Here is a 17,640-nt window from a genome sequence, read left to right as displayed (position 1 = left end):
TGGCAAGAGCCCGGCGGGTCCGGCCTCGCTGCGAGGGGAGGGGTGAAAACAATAAATAAATAAACCCCGCTGCCCGCCCCGGGGGTGTACAGCAGCCCGGGACAACGTGGGTGAGGGAGCGCCGGGCTGGGCTGGGGCTGGGGCTGAGGTGGGCAACGGGGTGTGGGGCTGCGGCCTGAGGGGGCTCTGAGGGGCCTGAGGGGCCTGAGGGGGGGTAAAGGCCGCGCCCAGCCTAACTGCGGTTCTGTACCGAAGGGTCGCGCAGGGAACCGGTGGCCGCTCGCCCTCGGAGGAGTCCTTCATGGCAGTGTAATGTCATCGCCGCTTGGAAGGCTGTCACTTGGCACGAGGTAAGGTGCCAAGGAGAGGTGCAGCTCGTTGGGAGGGCTGTCGAGCAGTTTGCTCTGTGCCACCAGGTGATTTTTAGCTTTCTGCTTACTGGGAGGACCAGCGAGCAGTTTGCGATATGCTAATAAGCGTTTTTGATAGCTGTTGCACCTTGAAGGTCTTTTCCAACCTTAATGAATCTGTGATTCCTCAAAATGAACATAAACTGGCCTTTTAGGGAGATTGTGTTAAAATTAAATAGCTGGAATGGTATTACCGAATGTCCTGGGCACTCGGTATCGCAAGATTACGTAATTTGAATGTTTGTCTGCCTTTATTGGGGCAATGAATAAGCTGTATCTACTTTAAACAACTCTGAGATTGCAGTCTAACTTGTTGCTGGTTTGGAGTTGCCATTGTTTAGTTTCTGTTTTATTTTGTTTTTGTTTTTGTTTTCCAGGTAACACCATGATATGGGACTTATTTATTGAAATATATTTTCTGGAATGAAGTAGACAAGCAACGTAGGAAAGGTGTAATTATTTATAAGTAATGACAGTTCATTTGTCTTTAGATACATATTTGTTCTTTGTGATTAACCCAAAAAGTCTTTGGTGGAAGCAAAGAACCAAGCACCTGTGTTTGTATAGACCTAAAGCCTTCTGGAGGATAAATCATGGAGTTCATCTTAGAGTTTTCCATACAAGCGAGCCTCAGTGTAAATGGGCCAGAAGCAGGACATTTTGGTATAACAAGCACATTTACAGCCATGACTTCTTATACTACAGAGTTTCTAAACTGTTGACTTCTTCTTCCAAAGGACTTACAAAAGTGAACAATCGCATGTCACGAATTAAGAATACCATAGAGTCTGTTTCAAAGGCAGTGTCTGGCACTCACAGTGAACTGGTTTCGCGGATAGCTCGGTTAAAGTCACACTCAGGTACTCTAGGAAAAACAACTAAAAGTAATGCAGATGAAAATAACCTCAGTGCCAGTCTGGAAAATGGTAAACAAATTTCAGATGCCAGAACTCAGGAGGATTGCAACAGAGGCCTAGCTGCCAGGAAATGCACTGATGCAAACGAAAGCTTGGAGTCTATGCTAAAAAACTCAAGTGGCGCTCATCAAGATACTCCAGAAGATTCAGCCTCTAAAACCCAACTTTTTCACATAAGCTACCTTTCTACAAGTTTTGGAGAGACTTACAACTTTGTAGCTGACCATATCAACTGGTACTTCAGTAATAATTCCGTTATGGATCAAGAGAAAAAGAGGAATGCTTTGTTACAGGACTCTAAAAGTGAAGTGACAAATAAGCTTGGTTCATCAGAAAATACTGTAATTACTGAAGAAAAGACAGTGACTTCAACAGCTACTTTAGCTCCTGAAACAGAGACTCAGGATGCTGAAAAGACAAGTACTGCTCTTCCAGTTTCCACTAAGAAAAGTATTGCAAACTTTCTTTCTTATCCCAGTAACAGCGTACAAGCTTTTGTAGACAGTTACATTGGTGGGTTGGTGCCCAAGTTAAGGTCGGAAACAAAAGTTGCTGCACCAGAAAAGAGTAAACAGATAGAGCAAGAAGGGTCTGAGAAGGATGAGGAAGACAAAGCAAAAGAGAGTAAGACAGCAGAAGACCGGGAAAAGCATCTGTCCATTCAGAGAGAAAAGGCAAGTCTTTGTTTACTGTTTTTACATATATTATTTCTATGTCTAGGTATATTTTATGTAAGAATGTGTCTGTATAGATGTATTTACATGTATATACATATAGTTCATATTTATATACATTGTAGCTCCAGTTGTTTTTTTTGGCTGCAGTGACAGTAACATCATACTGTTTCGTGGTCCAATCATTTTGGAGTTGCCCTGACAATTCTCCCAGTCAGAAATCCTGACGCCAATTTGTTTGGTGTCTGGTTGTTCTAAGAATTCTTTATTTATTTCCTTGTAAACAAGGCCTGCTTCTGTTTAAGACATGCTTGTACGACATGCTGTCCAGGACTTCTGTGAAATCTTAAAATAACCTTTTGGAATTAGTCTTGACAAATTGTATACATATTTTAGAGTAGCTTTATGTTCTTTGTATAACTCTTATCTGTTTTAGATCATTGCACGAGTGAGTATTGATAACAGGACTCGAGCTTTAGTTCAAGCCCTACGAAGATCCTCTAATCGAAGAATCTGTATCAGCAGGGTTGAAGAACTGACTTATCATCTTCTGGAATTTCCAGAGAGCAGAGGAGTTGCAATTAAGGTGCAAATAATCTTTATGCTTAGACGAGCAATAAATATCTGACAGAGGTATTCTTATAGAATGACATAAAACTTTCTTCTGTGATTTGTGGGCTAGGCATATTTTCTTCTTGTAAAGATTACGGTGTGGATATCTTTTAGCTTTTTATTTACCTGGTTCAAGCAGATTCATTATGCAAACTATCAGTAGTCTAGCCTAAGGCTGTTAAGATTGCTAAGTTTAATTTAGAAGCATACAGCATTGTCATGTGGGTAGATAATATAGCTTATTCTAGTGGTAGATGAAGGTCGTACGCTGTGTTCTCTTTCGCAATTGTCCAGACGGGAATGTACTGTACGGTTGATCTACCTATGTGTAACAGTTTTGATGCTTCTTTGCATGCTCCCCTCAAAGAAAGGACAGGAGTGGAGTGTAGAAATCAAAGAACTTTATGTAATCTAGTTCTGTTCGTTCTCTTTCCTGCGTGCAGTGAGGACAGGAGGTGGGTGGTAGGCTGTTCTAGCCCAATCAGGTGTTTGTCAGTTCCATGTGTTTTTCCACAAGATGTGACAGTTGGGTGACACGGATTGTAAAATTGCTGGATGGAGTTCAGGCCAGGAGAATTACCCTGGCTGGGCATTGGTCAGACGTGCACATGAATAGTTGTGAAATATTTTATTATGAGAGAGTGCACTCACTACTCCCATGTTGATTATAATATCTTTGTGATAATAATTCCAAATTTAACAGTCAATGTGAAGAATTTTAAGTTTTGTTTTGATATTAATATACTTTGAAGGCACTTGCTACTTTGAATCAGTGTGATATTTATTCATTAAAATCTGTGCTTTGAGTTGTACTTCATGTGCTCAATACTGGAGTTTCTATTTGGGAAATGTGACATTAATGTCCACAAAACTAAACTGCTGGTTAAATAATTTAAAAAAAAAACAACACTAAAATAACAGTAAACTTAGTTTTTATAGTTATTAGAATGATTTTAATTTCAGTTGATTGATGAGTTGTGAGAGCTGGTTATTTTTAACAAAAAGGGATGTACAACATAATATTGGAGTTGTTTCTTCCCCTTGGTAGATATAGAGATGGGTAAATCCAGGCTTAAAGAAGTTTTCTTGTAACTCATATACTACTTTAATTCTAAAATGTGAAAGTAGTGAATATGAGTGTGAATTCCTTTGGTATAAACATTTTGATAACTACAAAGATCTTTTATCATAACTATAGGAAAAAGTAATCCCATGCCTCCTGCGACTGAGACAAGCAAATGACGAAAGTCTTCAGGCTGCTGTTAGAGAGACTTTAGCAATAATTGGATATACAGACCCTGTGAAAGGCTGGGGAATTCGAGTCCTTGCTATTGATGGAGGAGGAACAAGGTAAAACTTGTTTTTAATAGATGCTTGTATATCTCTTCATAGTGTAACTGTAAATAGAATTTCAGTTCTTTGACAGTTCTGTGCCTAAACATGCAAAGTCTGATTTACAGTTCTGTTGCATTTGACTATTCAAGTCATAGGTACTTACTTCTGTATTCATTTTTACTTAAATTTCCATGGATTAATAGTCCTGGGACTCTGAAATTACTTTTAAAGTTGGCTACATGCATCAGTGCTTCTTGGACTGGCCCTTTCTTGTTTTGGAAATGAGTAAATTAAATGGTCATCTTACTTAGTGCTCATCTCCATAATTCAAAATTGGCAGGAATTGCTGGTAGTATTTTGTACTTTATGTCAGCTTAATAAGACAAAACCTGTTCTTGTACCCTTCTGGAGGACAATGTGCCTTAGCAGGACTAGTCACATGAAAGAATGAATAGGTTAATGGTGAAAACCCTTCTCACAGAGCTTTTTGTTTATATTTCTTTACCTACTACCAACACCTGCTTTTATTAAATGGATGTATCACTTGTCCTCAGTTACTTGCATGAATTTATTCACCTACCACAATTTGTAAAGAGTAGCAGCGAAAGCATATGCAGTGTTTAAAATCTGATATTTGTTAAAAGCTATGTTTTCAGGCACATTTGAAGAAATCTTCTTGTCAAATGTTTACTGGTTCACAACTTTTTGTTGATAGAGAGTGGATTATGAAGTCATAACAGAAATAGTTTTGCTGACTTTGTTTCTCCATGGTATTTATTTACACCAAAATCAGTTGCCTTCAGTAAGGAGTAAGCATGTGACAATGTCAGCTTGGATGTTTCTGAAAGTTCAGTGTAGACTACAAAGTAAAAAAGAAAGATAGTTCACAGATAACAGCACAAGATCAAAGATGTTTTCTGTCACATAATTTCACTTAAAAGTGCAGGCTCATGTGAGCTGTAAAACTCAACGTTGGGCAAATAAGTAAATGCAGTTGATTATAATTATGCTTATGGCAGAAGTATAAAGCATGTTTGCTTGTTTACTTTTCAATAAAAATTTGAATGCTTGCCTACATGTATAAATAAAGTTGTAATGTTTCTGTTAGATTTCTAGGTCAGTGATATTATAAGGACTTTTTTTTCAATTTGCCTTCTTCGTGCTGTCATCCTGCCAACAAATGATTATGAAGTAGAGTTGCCTTCAAGCATTATATGATTTTCTCATTAATTGTAAATTTTTGTAAACCTGGTGTTTGCACTAGATAGCAGTATCTTAAACATATGGGGCTAGTATGTTAATACAATGTATAATTATCATAATATTTAAACTGTAAGTGCTTGTGGAAAAGTTTACAAGTTTAAACTTGTATTAAGGGAAATAATTTGTAGCAAGGAGGGGCTGATCTCAGCAGGATGTGTTGGCAAGGCGGTGCTTGGTTTGATGCAGCTTTAGCCATACACAGCTCTTTAGCATAGGCCTGGAAAGTATTGATACCAATACTTTTTCATTCCCTGAAATATTCAGGCTTCTTGTTATTGCAGTTATCAGTTCTGATTAATCAAAGGGATGCGTAATTAAACCTACATAAGATAAAACTGCCATTATATGTATGTTTTTTTTTGTGTGTTTCAGGGGTTTAGTTGCACTACAAACGCTACGGAAACTAGAAGAACTTACTGGAAAGCCAGTTCATCATCTTTTTGACTACATTTGTGGTGTAAGCACAGGTAACTGTTAATCCTCAAGTTGGAATTTTGCTATAAATATAGCAAGAACATCTGGAGATAGATGTAGATTTTGCAATATTTGCCAGGTTTCTGACTTTGAGTGTAAGCTGGGAAAGTACAGGAGTAATTTTAAAGTTGTTTTTTTTCTTGTAAGTTAAAACATTGGGTTATTCATGATATACTGGTTGCTTTTGATTGAAACTTCAAACAGATTTGTCACTTTTTCAGTGAATATAAAACCTTGATTTTTTGCACAGTTACAAATGTCTTAAGATGTTTATGGCATTTACAGAAAAATGTGATATTCCCTGTGGATTAATAGTGGGTCAGTAATGTTTCCTGTCTTAATTAACGACCTCGACAATGGCACAGAGTACATTTGTATGAAGAACATGGATGATACCATATTAGGGGGTCAATACGGTGATGGACACTGCCCAGATCAGCCTTCATAGGCTGAAGAAATGGTTTAACAGGAACTGCCTGAGGTTCAGCAAAGGCAAATACAGAGTCATCCATCTAGGGTGGAATAACCTCATCTAGTATACGTGCTGTGGGCTGACTGGCTAGAAAACAGCTCAGCAGAAAAAGACCTGGTCTGTTCGGAACAGGTTGAACATGAATCATCAGTGTGTCCTTGCAGCAAAAAAAGCCAATCACATATTAGCTTGTAATGTACCTAGCAGATTAAAGGTCTCTGGCCCCTTTATGTTTTCTTTCAGCTCCCCATTTGCAGATGTTGACATCCTGATTGTGTTTGACAGGCACACTTAGACCGTTGGGGGTCTGGAGGTCACAATGTGTGAGGAGAGGATGGAAGAACTGGGTTTGTTCAGCTTTAAGAAGAGAAGGCTAAGGGAGGCCTTATTGCTGTTTCAGCTAATGTGAAAATATAGAGAAGCTAGCCTATTCTTGAAGGTGCACAGTGGTAGGAAAAAAGCCAGCAGGCACAAGCTGCAGTACAGGAAACAACAATTAGGTACATGGAATCACATTTTCCTTGCAAGGATGGTCAGACACTGGGAAGAGTTGCCTGAACAGACTGGAATATCCATCCTTGGAGTCACTTAAAACTTGGATGAACAAGTCCTGAGCAACCTGCTCTAGTTGAAACTCCTGTTTGACCAGCAGTTTGGACTGGACAATCTCTAGAGGTCCCTCCCAGCCTTAATTACTCAGTGACTCAATGATAAGTTGCTTCTCCGTCGGAAGTAGGAAACTGTAAACGTAAGTTTATTTTAGAAAGACTATCATTGCTTTTTAGATGTTATGCTAGGCCAGTGGCAGCAAATTACTGTTTAAAAATGTGAGGTATGCTCTAGTTCAATAACTCGGTTTCCTTTTGAAACCCAAATTCTTTTTTTCAATATACTTATTTTCCAGTACAATTCAGTTCTAAAATGTATTAAATGCAGATCACTGTGGGTAAATACATTGTCCATGTTTCCAAAGATGTGTTTAGTAGGTTCAAAATAGTAGAGAAGGGGTGAATGGTTAGGTCTACTAGACAGAATTTGTTTGCAGACACGCTATCGTTGCCTGGTTTACTTTTTTTTTTTTTTTTTTTTTTTGACAGTCTGAAAAAATTCTTGATAAATTTATTTAGCAGTGTGAGGGGTTATTTCTTTTGGAAGGTATTAGAAAAGTTCTGTTAGTGAAACTGTCATCTTCAATCACAATGAAGATGTTTTATCTTTGCTAGAGAAGCCCGGTGTTCTTACTCAATTCAATCCCACTTGTAATTAGAACTAACTTTATTCTGAATCCTTCTCACCAGATCTTGGGGTTTTTAACTGCTAATACTTAACTCTTTCTGTTAAGCTTTGTTTCCACAAGCAAGTTTTTGTCTGCACCAGTCCAACGTGCAATAGGTGACAGTACCTGACTGGGAGAGGATGTGCATGTTTGTCAGCACGTGCTAGCTGTGTACGTTACCACTGCAGTTTGTGTTGACAGCTCGTGTACCGATAGGATTTGCAGAAGCTTGCAGCTGGATGAATGATGGTTTACAGAAGTGGTGTATTAAGTGATAAAAGCTATACCCCTTGTGCATTACAGTTCTTTTTTTTTTTTTTTTTTTTTCTGCTGTGCTTTTCACATCTCTTACAATCCTTTAGCTGTTTTGCCTTTGAGGTTAAGAAATCAGTGTGCTGTGACTTCAACATCAATCTGTCTTTGTAGTTAGTTTCTCTGTACTTCTCTACACTGTTGGTCATAGGGTTTAAATGTGGCAGTCACACAGAAAGATCGCTGAAATGATGCCATAATGAGCCCTGGACGCTTAGGTCACTTACTGCTGAGCACAATACCTGGGTAGGGAAGCACCAGAAAATCCACGAGCATGTGAAACGGAGAGAGCCACTGGACGTTGTTCTATGGAGCAAAAGTTGACGTAAATTCTGTGCAATGTAGAATTCACAAGAAAAACATGGGGCTGGTTCCCCTATGCGTTCTCCCAGCCTTTGGTGATTTGCAAGTTAGGAGCCTCCTGGAACAAAGTTGGCATGTCTCTATATTAAAATCTCTTTTTTCCTCGTATTTTCTTTCCAGTTTTGAAATGCTTTTTAAACACCTTTCTGACAGAAATCTAGTTTCAGGAAAACTCATAAATAAGTCAAGTCATGGTATTATAGAGCTGACATTGACCTTAGGCTATCTCATTTCCCAGGGGATGGATCAGCTATGAATGTTTCACTGCTGACAGTTGTCAGACTCTGAATCATAACAGATGTCTTCAGAAAACTTGTGCTCTGCTGTCTTTAGACAACAAAACTTCCAAATGTAATGTCAATCTACTGTTGCAGTTCAAATGTTTCTTCTTGTCCCAACTCCCCAGGGACATTGTTTTTCTTTCTCTTTGCATTAGCCTCTTATGTATATGAAGGCTTTTGCTATACTCAGTTTATTCAGGCTTTCCTTGTCAACAGACTTCTTGATGTGTGGTTGTGCTTTTTTTTGTGGATTTTTTTCAGTTTGTCCATTTGTTTTTTCAAGAACATCATGCAAGTCAACATAGAGCATTTCAGTTGAACTCTTACTAGTGTTGAATAAGGAAGAAATACTACTTCTTTCAGGTTATATTCTTATCTATCTTGTGTCTTATTAGTGACCCATGTCCTTCAAGATATGCTCCTTAGCCTCCCAGGCTTTAATTATTTATTTTTTTTCCCCTGAAGTGTTGACAGTCAAGACTGAGAGTGTGAGCTGCTCTTTCACTAGGCCATCAAATAGAGCCTGGACTCTGATTTTAAGCTTGCTCTCCTGTGTGTGTCTTGTTACCATGCAGCAGGTTTCAGCAAAGCCCTTTATCGTGTAACTTGACTCTGATAATACCTACTGCCACTTGCATGCTGACACAGAGTGAGGGTTTTGGTGCTCTTTCTCAGGTGGTGGTGAGGAAAATGAGCTTGTATTTCGCATGAAGTTTGCCCTTCAGTTTGAAACTAATCATGAAAATAGTAAATACATGATATTGTAGAATTAGTGCTAGAGACTAAAGAGGAAAATAAGGTAGCAGAGAGCTTGCATGATTTTGGAAAACTTTCTTTGCTGATAGATGTTTGGTCTGAGTTGAATTGTGTGATATGACAGTCGAGTAAGTTTCTCTTGACACAAATTTAATGTGACAAGTAGCCCCAGGTTAAATTAAGGATGTGTGCTACACTTAAGAATTGGAGACTGTTGATACATTGACACTGCTATCATGATTGGGGGGTCTGTGAGAAGGGAAGAAGCTTGGAAGTGGTGTTTCCTTTAAAGCCATCTGTGGCTGTATGTAGTTCTTTCTGCATGTGTGTTTTATTCTTAATCCATTTCAAGAATTTAGTTTTGAAATGAACTTTATTCAAATGTATTGCATTCATTTCCAAATTTGAAAGACCTTAGTCCTATTTTTCCTTAATGCTTTAGTTATATCTCAGCGTTGCACAAATAGATTCAGAGGTTGCACACACCCCTTTCAGTTTAACATTCCTTAGAATTTTAGCAATGTATTGATTGTAAATTTCAAAAGTCTTTTTAATGATATTCTACAGTCTTGCTTTTTGGAAATTGTTTTGTTCCTACAGAGGTAGGTCATGCCTTTTTTAGGCACACACTAGATGGCAGTATGTATGAATAGAAAAAATCTTTTGGAAGGGACCTTCAAAGATCCAGTGCCTCTGCCTGAACACTTCAGGGCTAAACCAGAAGTTAAAGCCTATTATTGAGAGCATTCTCCAAATGTCTCTTGAACACTGACAGGCTTAGGGCAGCAACCACCTCTCTAGGAAGCCCATTACAGTGTCTGACCACCCTCATGGTAAGAAATTTTCCTAATACCTAGTTTGAACCTCCTCTGGCGCAGCTTTGTGCCATTCCTGCATATCCCATTGTTGGTTATGAGGGCAAAAAGACCGACACCTGCCTCTGCACTTCCCCTCCTCAGCAAGTTGTAGGGCAACAAGGACGCCTCAGCCTCGAGAGTAGACAACCCAAGTGTTTTCAGCCTCTCCTCACAGCCTTGCAGCCCTTTTACCACCTTTGGTGCTCTCCTCTGGATGCTTTCAAGACCCTTAACATGCTTTTTATATTGTGGAGACCAGAACTGTATGCAATCTTCAAGGTGGGGCCATGTTAATGCTACTTGTAAGGGAGAATCACCTCGTGGACTGGCTGGTCATGCTGTGCTTAAAGCATCCTAAAATGCGATTTACCCACTTAGCTGCCAGGACACACTGCTGGCTCACGTTGAGCCTGCTGTCGACCAGCACCCCCAGATCCCTTTCTGCTGAGCTGCTTGCCAGCCGCTCATCTCCCAGCCTGTGTCTGTGGCTGGCATTGCTGTGTCTCAGGTGCAGAACCCAGCATTTTCCTTTGTTGAACTTCATTCTGTTGATGATCATTCAATGCTCCTAACTATCTAGATCCCTCTGCAAGGTCTCTCTGAGTGATTGATTGTAAATGGTTGCCACCAAATGTATTCAAGAACAGGCAAAATTCCTGTTGTCTCACAGAATTTTCCTAGATTTTTTCTTCAGTCAATCAAGGAGTTTGGAAGATTGCAAGCAGTGCTCCAAATATTTTTAAATACTACAGCATAGATTATTCATCCTCATTTCTCTTTCCAAATAAAGCAGTGGAATTAATTTCATATCAGCCATGTATGTTTTTGCAATGATGAAATCTGCAAAACAAAATAATGTCATTTGTCAATTTCTCTACATTCTGTTTATGAAAGATATGTCCTTCTAAAGCACGGTTTATGATATTTGAACAGTAATTTGGTGATATAAACGTCAGTTAATCTTCCCTTTTCAAGATAGATGTTCTGCTAACCTGTGAACTATGTTAATGGTAATCCATCATTGTAATCTTATTCCATGTTACATTTAACACTTCAAAATACTTCTTTTCAGGAGCTATATTAGCTTTTATGTTGGGGTTGTTCCATATTCCTCTGGATGATTGTGAAGAACTGTATCGCAAGTTAGGATCAGACGTTTTTAAGCAGAATGTAATTGTTGGAACAGTCAAAATGGGTTGGAGCCATGCCTTTTATGACAGTGATATCTGGGAAAAAATGCTCAAGTAAGTAAAAATAAATTATTTTTAACCTGATTTTTAATGCAAGTTTGAGAGCCTTCATTTTTGTTATTGTTTCCATGGTAAGCAAATTCTTAAAAACAAAGAAAAAGGATTAGCCTATATTCTCATTCTTCTGAAATAACTGTTTTCTATTTACCAAAACATTTAAAGCCTTTAATGTAATGGTTTCTGTTTCTGAGGAATAAAGTAAGCTTTAGTGCACTGCTTTCTGATTATATTCCTGTCTGTTTGCCAACTCTGCTTCATCTGACTCATTACAGATCTGCTACAGATTTTACTAGCCACATGCTGTGCCTTTTTATTTTTTAAGGAGACACAGCAAGAACTGAAATAATATGCTGTAGTAGGCATTTTTAATTTTAGATGCTCTATTGAGTTTTCTTGCCTGCTTCCCCTTCCTTTGAAAAGTGAAAAGAGCTGTAAGGACTGCAATGAAAAAATATCCAATTTGTTAGAGTTAGCAATAAGAAGATACTTGTTCAGAGATATGTATACAGGTGTGTTAATGAATATATCGGGGGGGGGAAATCAGTGGAAGAAATTGCTAATGCTTATTAAAAATTCTATTACTTTTATTCATTTGTATTCGTGTTGATAGTTGCTGTGTTTTAATCCTGGCAGGCAGCTCAGCACCATGAAGCCACTTGTTCAGTTTCCCCAGGAATGATGGGGGAGAGATTCAGAAAGTTAAAAGTGAAAGAACTCCTGGGTTGAGATAAAGACAGTTTCCTAGGCAAAGCAAAAGCTGTGCAAGAGAGCAAAGCAAAACAAGGAACTTATTTGCTGCTTCCCATCAGCAGGCAGGTGTTCAGCCACTTCCAGGAAAGCAGGGCTCATCACACATAACGGTTTCTTGGAAAGACAAACACCATCACTCTGAATGTCCCTGTCTCCCTCCTTATTTACTCCAGCTTTTATTGCTGAGCACAGTACCACATGGTATGCAATGTTCCTGTAGCCAGTTTGGGTCAGCTGTCCTGGTTCTGTCCCTTGTGTACCCCCAGCCTCCTCACTGGCAGGGCAACACGAGAAGCTGCAAAGTCCTTGGCTCTGTGTAAGCCCTGCTCTGCAACAATTAAAAACATTGGTGTGTTATCACCAGTGCTTTCATCAAAAATCCAAAGCAATGTTGTGTGAGCCTCTATGAAGAAAATTAACTCCATCCTGGCCAGAGGCATGACAATAGCTCACTTATTTATAATTTTTAGTGGAAACTGACACTGATTCTGAAAGAACAGAAACAACTTACTCTGAGAGCAAATGTAAAATGGTAAAAAGCTTCTCTGGATAAGAAGTAACAGGTTTATTTGGAAATGTGGTTAATGCGTTTTATGGGATTGAAAGTGTTTCTTCTGGACATTACAGTGACTTCTGCTGCCTGAGGTTTAAGAATATTGATGGCTTGTTGAAGTGAAGATAGGCTTCCAAGCACTTTTTCTTTGTGATTTTACAAATTTTTAGGAAAGTTAAATGTTAATGATACCAATATCATGTATCTTTTCTTCTAAGATATCTGGAGGTCCTCTTTCTTCCAGAAGAGAGGCAAGGCAAATAAATACCTCTTTTCTTCCCCTGCCCAACTGGAACAGTCTTAGAAAGACCAGGATTACCTTGTTTGGAAGTATTTCGCATGCCTTTAATTAAAATGCTCTTATTCTCTGTAGCTGCATATAACACAAGGGAGGTAAAGTACTCTATTCATGGACAGTGGACAAAAGTGAGGCAATTATATTAATTCATAGATTAAAAATAAAATCTAGTGATTAACAGATTACTCTTTTTTGACCCAGTTCTGCAGTGTTGATGGGAGATGCTATACCTACACAACACTTCATTGAAACAGTAGGATTTCATGCTGGTTTCCTCACAGCCTAGAACTAAGAAAGAAATTGAAAGGTCTTATAGCATCTCTTTATGGAAATAAGCTCAGATCTAACTTTAAGTAATTGCATAGGAAAACTACTTTGTATTTTCTTTAAATATAAGTCTTAGCAATGCTGAGGTGATTTTTTTTTTTCTGTTTAAATGGTAGTTAGGTTTGTCAGAGTTGCTTGAAATAGAGTATAAATTTCCAATGAATAGACATGCAACTTACATTTAGCATTTGATGGGATTACTTCCAGGAGAAGTATTCTTGCTGAAAATAATTCAGCTAGTGTTGCATTAGGCTAAGGCTAATATTGAATTAATTCATGGGGTACATCATAAATTCCATTTCTGAAAATTACAACTAATTTTGTTTAACTTCTTATTCAGTGTATTAGGGAATTGATTGTCTTAGATATTATTGTAACTTATTTTAACATTTCTTATTGACTCCTGTTACAATTTGAAGAATGGTTTTAATCAGTTATCTTAATTACTTTGTGAACAAAACTATACCTACTGTATAATCTGTACATCAGTCTATGAAATGCTGTATTGAATTGCATTTACAAGGAGAATCTGGTGTATAGTACCAGTTTTTGTCTTCTCTTGTCTTTTCACATTTTTTCCTCTCATACTATCTTGACAAACAACTGGAGAAATTTAGTGTGAGTAGCTAGGAGGTGTTTTGTTTTGTTTTGTTTGAAAAGCTAACTAAAATCTCATTTAAAAAAAAAAAAAAAAAAAAAAAAAAAACAACAAAAAACGAAACTAACAGAAAAACTTGCTGATTTAAATGAAAGCCTCCTGAATTGTTATGGATGAGCACCCACTCTGTAGGCTTTTATATCTTGATTCTAAGCAAATGGAAGTTGAAATAGATGCTGCTATGAGATTAACTAGTATGCTGATATTCTCCAGTGTCCTGCATTATGCAGGAGGGCTACCTTTTAATTAGTGATTAGAAAACTGAATAGGAAAAAATTCCACCTGAAAAACGAATACTAAATGTATATCGAATTATCATTACGGAAAATAAGCTTACAACTTTCTTCCAAATCATGCAGAACAGTGCATTTCTTTTATCTTTGCATAATGTAAAACAGTTCAGGAGAGTTACTTTCATTCCTGTAAAACTGCCTAATGAGGTTATTGATTTTTGGATTCTTAAATGCTGCGAAGTACTTTACTGTCCTCTCATAAAGTAGTTGAGTAATGCAAAAATACACTGATTTTTTGTTTAAGTATGTAGCAAAGTGAGTAACTGAATCAAGACTTCAGTCACTCTTCAGACTTACTTCCAGCAGCCTAGTAGGTATGAAGTACTGGTTAACTGAAGTTAACTTCATTAACTCTTTAAGCTTGTTGTGGAATTCTGATCATTAAAGTGAAATCCAAGCATCGTTTCTTCTAAATGCAAAATTCTTAGAGAAGTTGGGGGTTGTAAAAATGTATGTCTTTTATTCATGCTAAGCTGATGGAGCACTTTCAATTTTTTACGTTTATTTGCAGAGAAAAAATGGGCTCAAATCTTTTGATTGAAACGGCAAGAAATTCCAAATGTCCAAAGGTACGTACAATGTTCTGAGGTCAATACAAACTGTATGCTTCACAAGTACTTAACAGGGTTTGAGTATTATCGCTAGAAGAATATTGGATAAATACTAAGGGTATTGATAAGCTCTGCAAGCATCTGTATAAGATAACCTGTGCTAATAAAGAATAAAAATTAATTAGACACTTTAATTTCTTTAGCAATTTCTTACGGTTTTAGGTAACACTACAAGATAAAGTATGTTTCAGGTTTGTAAGCAGAGGGGTACTTAGGTCAGCCTCTTGAAGTTGTGCAAAATTTGTTTTTGGATACAAGAAAATTCTAGTATCTGGAGATCAAATGGAGATCTGGAGATCATGTCAAATGCAGTATCTTACTGTGTAGTAACAGGAAGGAGTCTCTTTTCAGTTTATCTGGACTACCAGGTTTTCTCCATTCACATTTGCAGGCCTTAAGTTCTCTATTCTTTCTGTATCATCTAAAAGGCACCATTTAGTTGGAGGGGTTTTATATTCAGCAGCAGCACAAGAGTGAAAGATGAGAAAGCATGGGTATTTTTGGTGAAGGGTAGGGTGTGAAGAAAGAAGGGAAATATAATAGCACATTTCAGAACAATCTGCAATTAACAGGTGTTTTGGTGTCATAGCAGTATATTCAATGCTTTACTGTTAAATGGAAGACATTCACATTTTTCTAAACATAGAAACATGTGCTTGACTGATCGCGTTCCTACTCCATGCCTAAAACAAGGACATGAAAAGGCTGGAGTGGTATGTTACTTTCTGAGAGAGAAGTTATTCTATATTGACTTGAAAGTTATCTTTGAACTGGGATCTTTGGCTTCCTTCCATGTTCTTCAGTAATAAAACGTGAATATAAATAGAGTTGAAACTAGTTATTCACAGTAATCACTTTGTAGTGCTGGCACTCTTTGCAGGGCCAGTAAAATCAAAATACACAGTTGTGTGTTCTGTGATGCTGTTAAATTCAGGAAGAGATGGATTTTTCCAAAAGATGCCCAGCATTTTACAAGTTACACTTTCGCTTCAAGAAGCGGGGAATATGGATGTTACAAAAAAAAAAAAAAAAAAAGCATCAGTTTAGAAAATTTAATAGAAAACTTATCAAAGTGTTTCTTTCTGTAGTGATGAGAACCAGGCTTTTCTTTTGACAAAACAGGAAACTTTTTTCTCCATCAAATGATATAATATAAATCATGCACTCATTTTCCTTCTCATTTTCATTTAGAAGTTACGCTTTTGTTTTCTTTTTTTATGGAGGTGAACTTGCTGTGTATTAAATTATTTTTATTATTTTAATTCAGCTACTTACGTAGCTGAATAATGGAAATGGATACAGCGATATCACAGCATCAGCTGCTAGTGTTGTTGAGTAATGTTTCACATACAAAAAAATATTCAGTAAAACAGTACACAAAATAGAATTGAACACCCACTTGTCTGCTATAGAGTATTGTTCTAAACAGGGCCAGGCAGTCTGGGTACATCCTCACAAAAAGGTCTTGCAAATTCTAACACTCACCCATAATTATAGGTACTCCCACCTCATGCATTTATATCTGTAAAATGTGCTGAATTCTGCAGTCATGCATTTTATGGAAATGCAGCTGTGGCCTTTCACTTAAACTTATGTATGTGGCTTAATGATGTTTACATGTCCTTACAAAAAATTTGAAAGAAAGTCTTTCAAAGATTTTCCCCCCCTTTGAAAGAGATTTTTCCTGCAATCCTTTAACAGAGGTTGCAGTGGTAAGTAATTGTTTCCTAGGAGAAAGAAATTGAATGATGTTTCTTACATATGTATTTAATACCTAAGTTACCGTTTGCTTGTTACTGTGTGAGAATTGTGCAGGCCTACTTCTAGTGCACTTTTCACTTCCATTAGGATTTTTCTTTTAGAGCAGTTTGAATTACGTGGAGTTTGAAATAATAATTCAACAAAATAAATATGCAGGGATTATTTTTTATGTGTATCTAGCAAACAAAGAATTGGCTTTGTTTTCTAGTGTTAGCATTAACTGCTACTCATGAAGGTGGAACTTCTTTTAATTGCATGTCATATATGACACTAGCTTTGTTTAAATGTCAGTGGATAGATACTAGTGGAAACAAAATAGTGGAAACAATATTAGGTTTAAAAAAGCTTTCTCTTTAGGGAGATTGTTGTTTGTTTTTTTTTTTAAGTTCTTAAAATTTAAATAAGTATTATAAAAAAGTTAATAAAATATGTACAAAGGATTCCAGAGACTCATTAAATGTATAAATTGAATTTCATAGTTTGTGAAATTGTCATTATCATATTATTATGTAATATAACTCAGTTTTGTTCCTTCTGACTCCCTAGGTAGCTGCAGTAAGCACCATTGTAAACAGAGGAACACCACTCAAAGCATTTGTTTTTAGAAACTACAATCACTTTCCTGGGGTTAAGTCTCATTATATTGGAGGCTGTCAATATAAACTATGGCAGGCCATCAGAGCATCATCTGCTGCACCAGGTTACTTCCAGGAATATGTCTTGGGCAATGATCTTCATCAGGTAAGTTGAAATCTCATCCTTTACTGGAAAATATTTACTATTATTTCTGGAAAAGAAAGTTGCCTGAGTTTCTGAATCAGAACTAAGCAAATCCCTTCATAGCAGAAAGAAAATCTAAGGTGGGTTAGGAGTAAGAAAGGAAACTTTTGATTTGCATAGCCCTTATAGAACTAGAAGGGTATTGGCGTAAAAATCTTTATGGTATTAATGTGAACTTAAGTTCTTCTGCTGTTTCTTTCTTCTCTGCCTGGAAGGAAACTTTATATGGGTTGTAAATGCCTCTGACTTCCTGCTTACAACTGGTATTTCATTGAGCATTATTTCACTAAACAGATGGTATGGCTTACTATCTAACGATACCGTAAGGTGTGAAAAATTCAAGTTGTGTGTTTCAGT

At 37.3% G+C, this 17,640-nt stretch overlaps 1 protein-coding gene across 3 annotated transcripts in view; it reads left to right on the top strand.

The window, feature by feature from the left end:
• The window catches only part of PNPLA8 (patatin like domain 8, phospholipase A2), a 36,366-nt gene continuing 18,726 nt past the window's right edge, over positions 1-17,640 (top strand). The window contains exons 1-9 of one of the 3 annotated variants that reach the window (XM_084517133.1): positions 1-110; positions 256-350; positions 1,148-2,001; positions 2,438-2,587; positions 3,812-3,963; positions 5,584-5,678; positions 11,075-11,246; positions 14,643-14,700; positions 17,050-17,244. In XM_084517133.1, the coding sequence (XP_084373259.1) occupies positions 1,171-2,001; positions 2,438-2,587; positions 3,812-3,963; positions 5,584-5,678; positions 11,075-11,246; positions 14,643-14,700; positions 17,050-17,244 (1,653 nt within the window). In that variant the 5' untranslated portion in view covers positions 1-110; positions 256-350; positions 1,148-1,170. Of the gene's footprint in view, positions 111-255; positions 351-787; positions 2,002-2,437; positions 2,588-3,811; positions 3,964-5,583; positions 5,679-11,074; positions 11,247-14,642; positions 14,701-17,049; positions 17,245-17,640 lie in introns of all 3 variants that reach the window. The other 2 variants (XM_084517132.1, XM_084517134.1) reach the window with 2 other exon arrangements.

This window comes from Aythya ferina, assembly GCF_964211825.1.
Source record: "Aythya ferina genome assembly, chromosome: 1".
Lineage (NCBI taxonomy): Eukaryota > Metazoa > Chordata > Aves > Anseriformes > Anatidae > Aythya > Aythya ferina.
The sequence above is the reverse complement of the archived record's forward strand: the minus strand, read 5'-3'. Positions and strand labels throughout refer to the sequence as shown.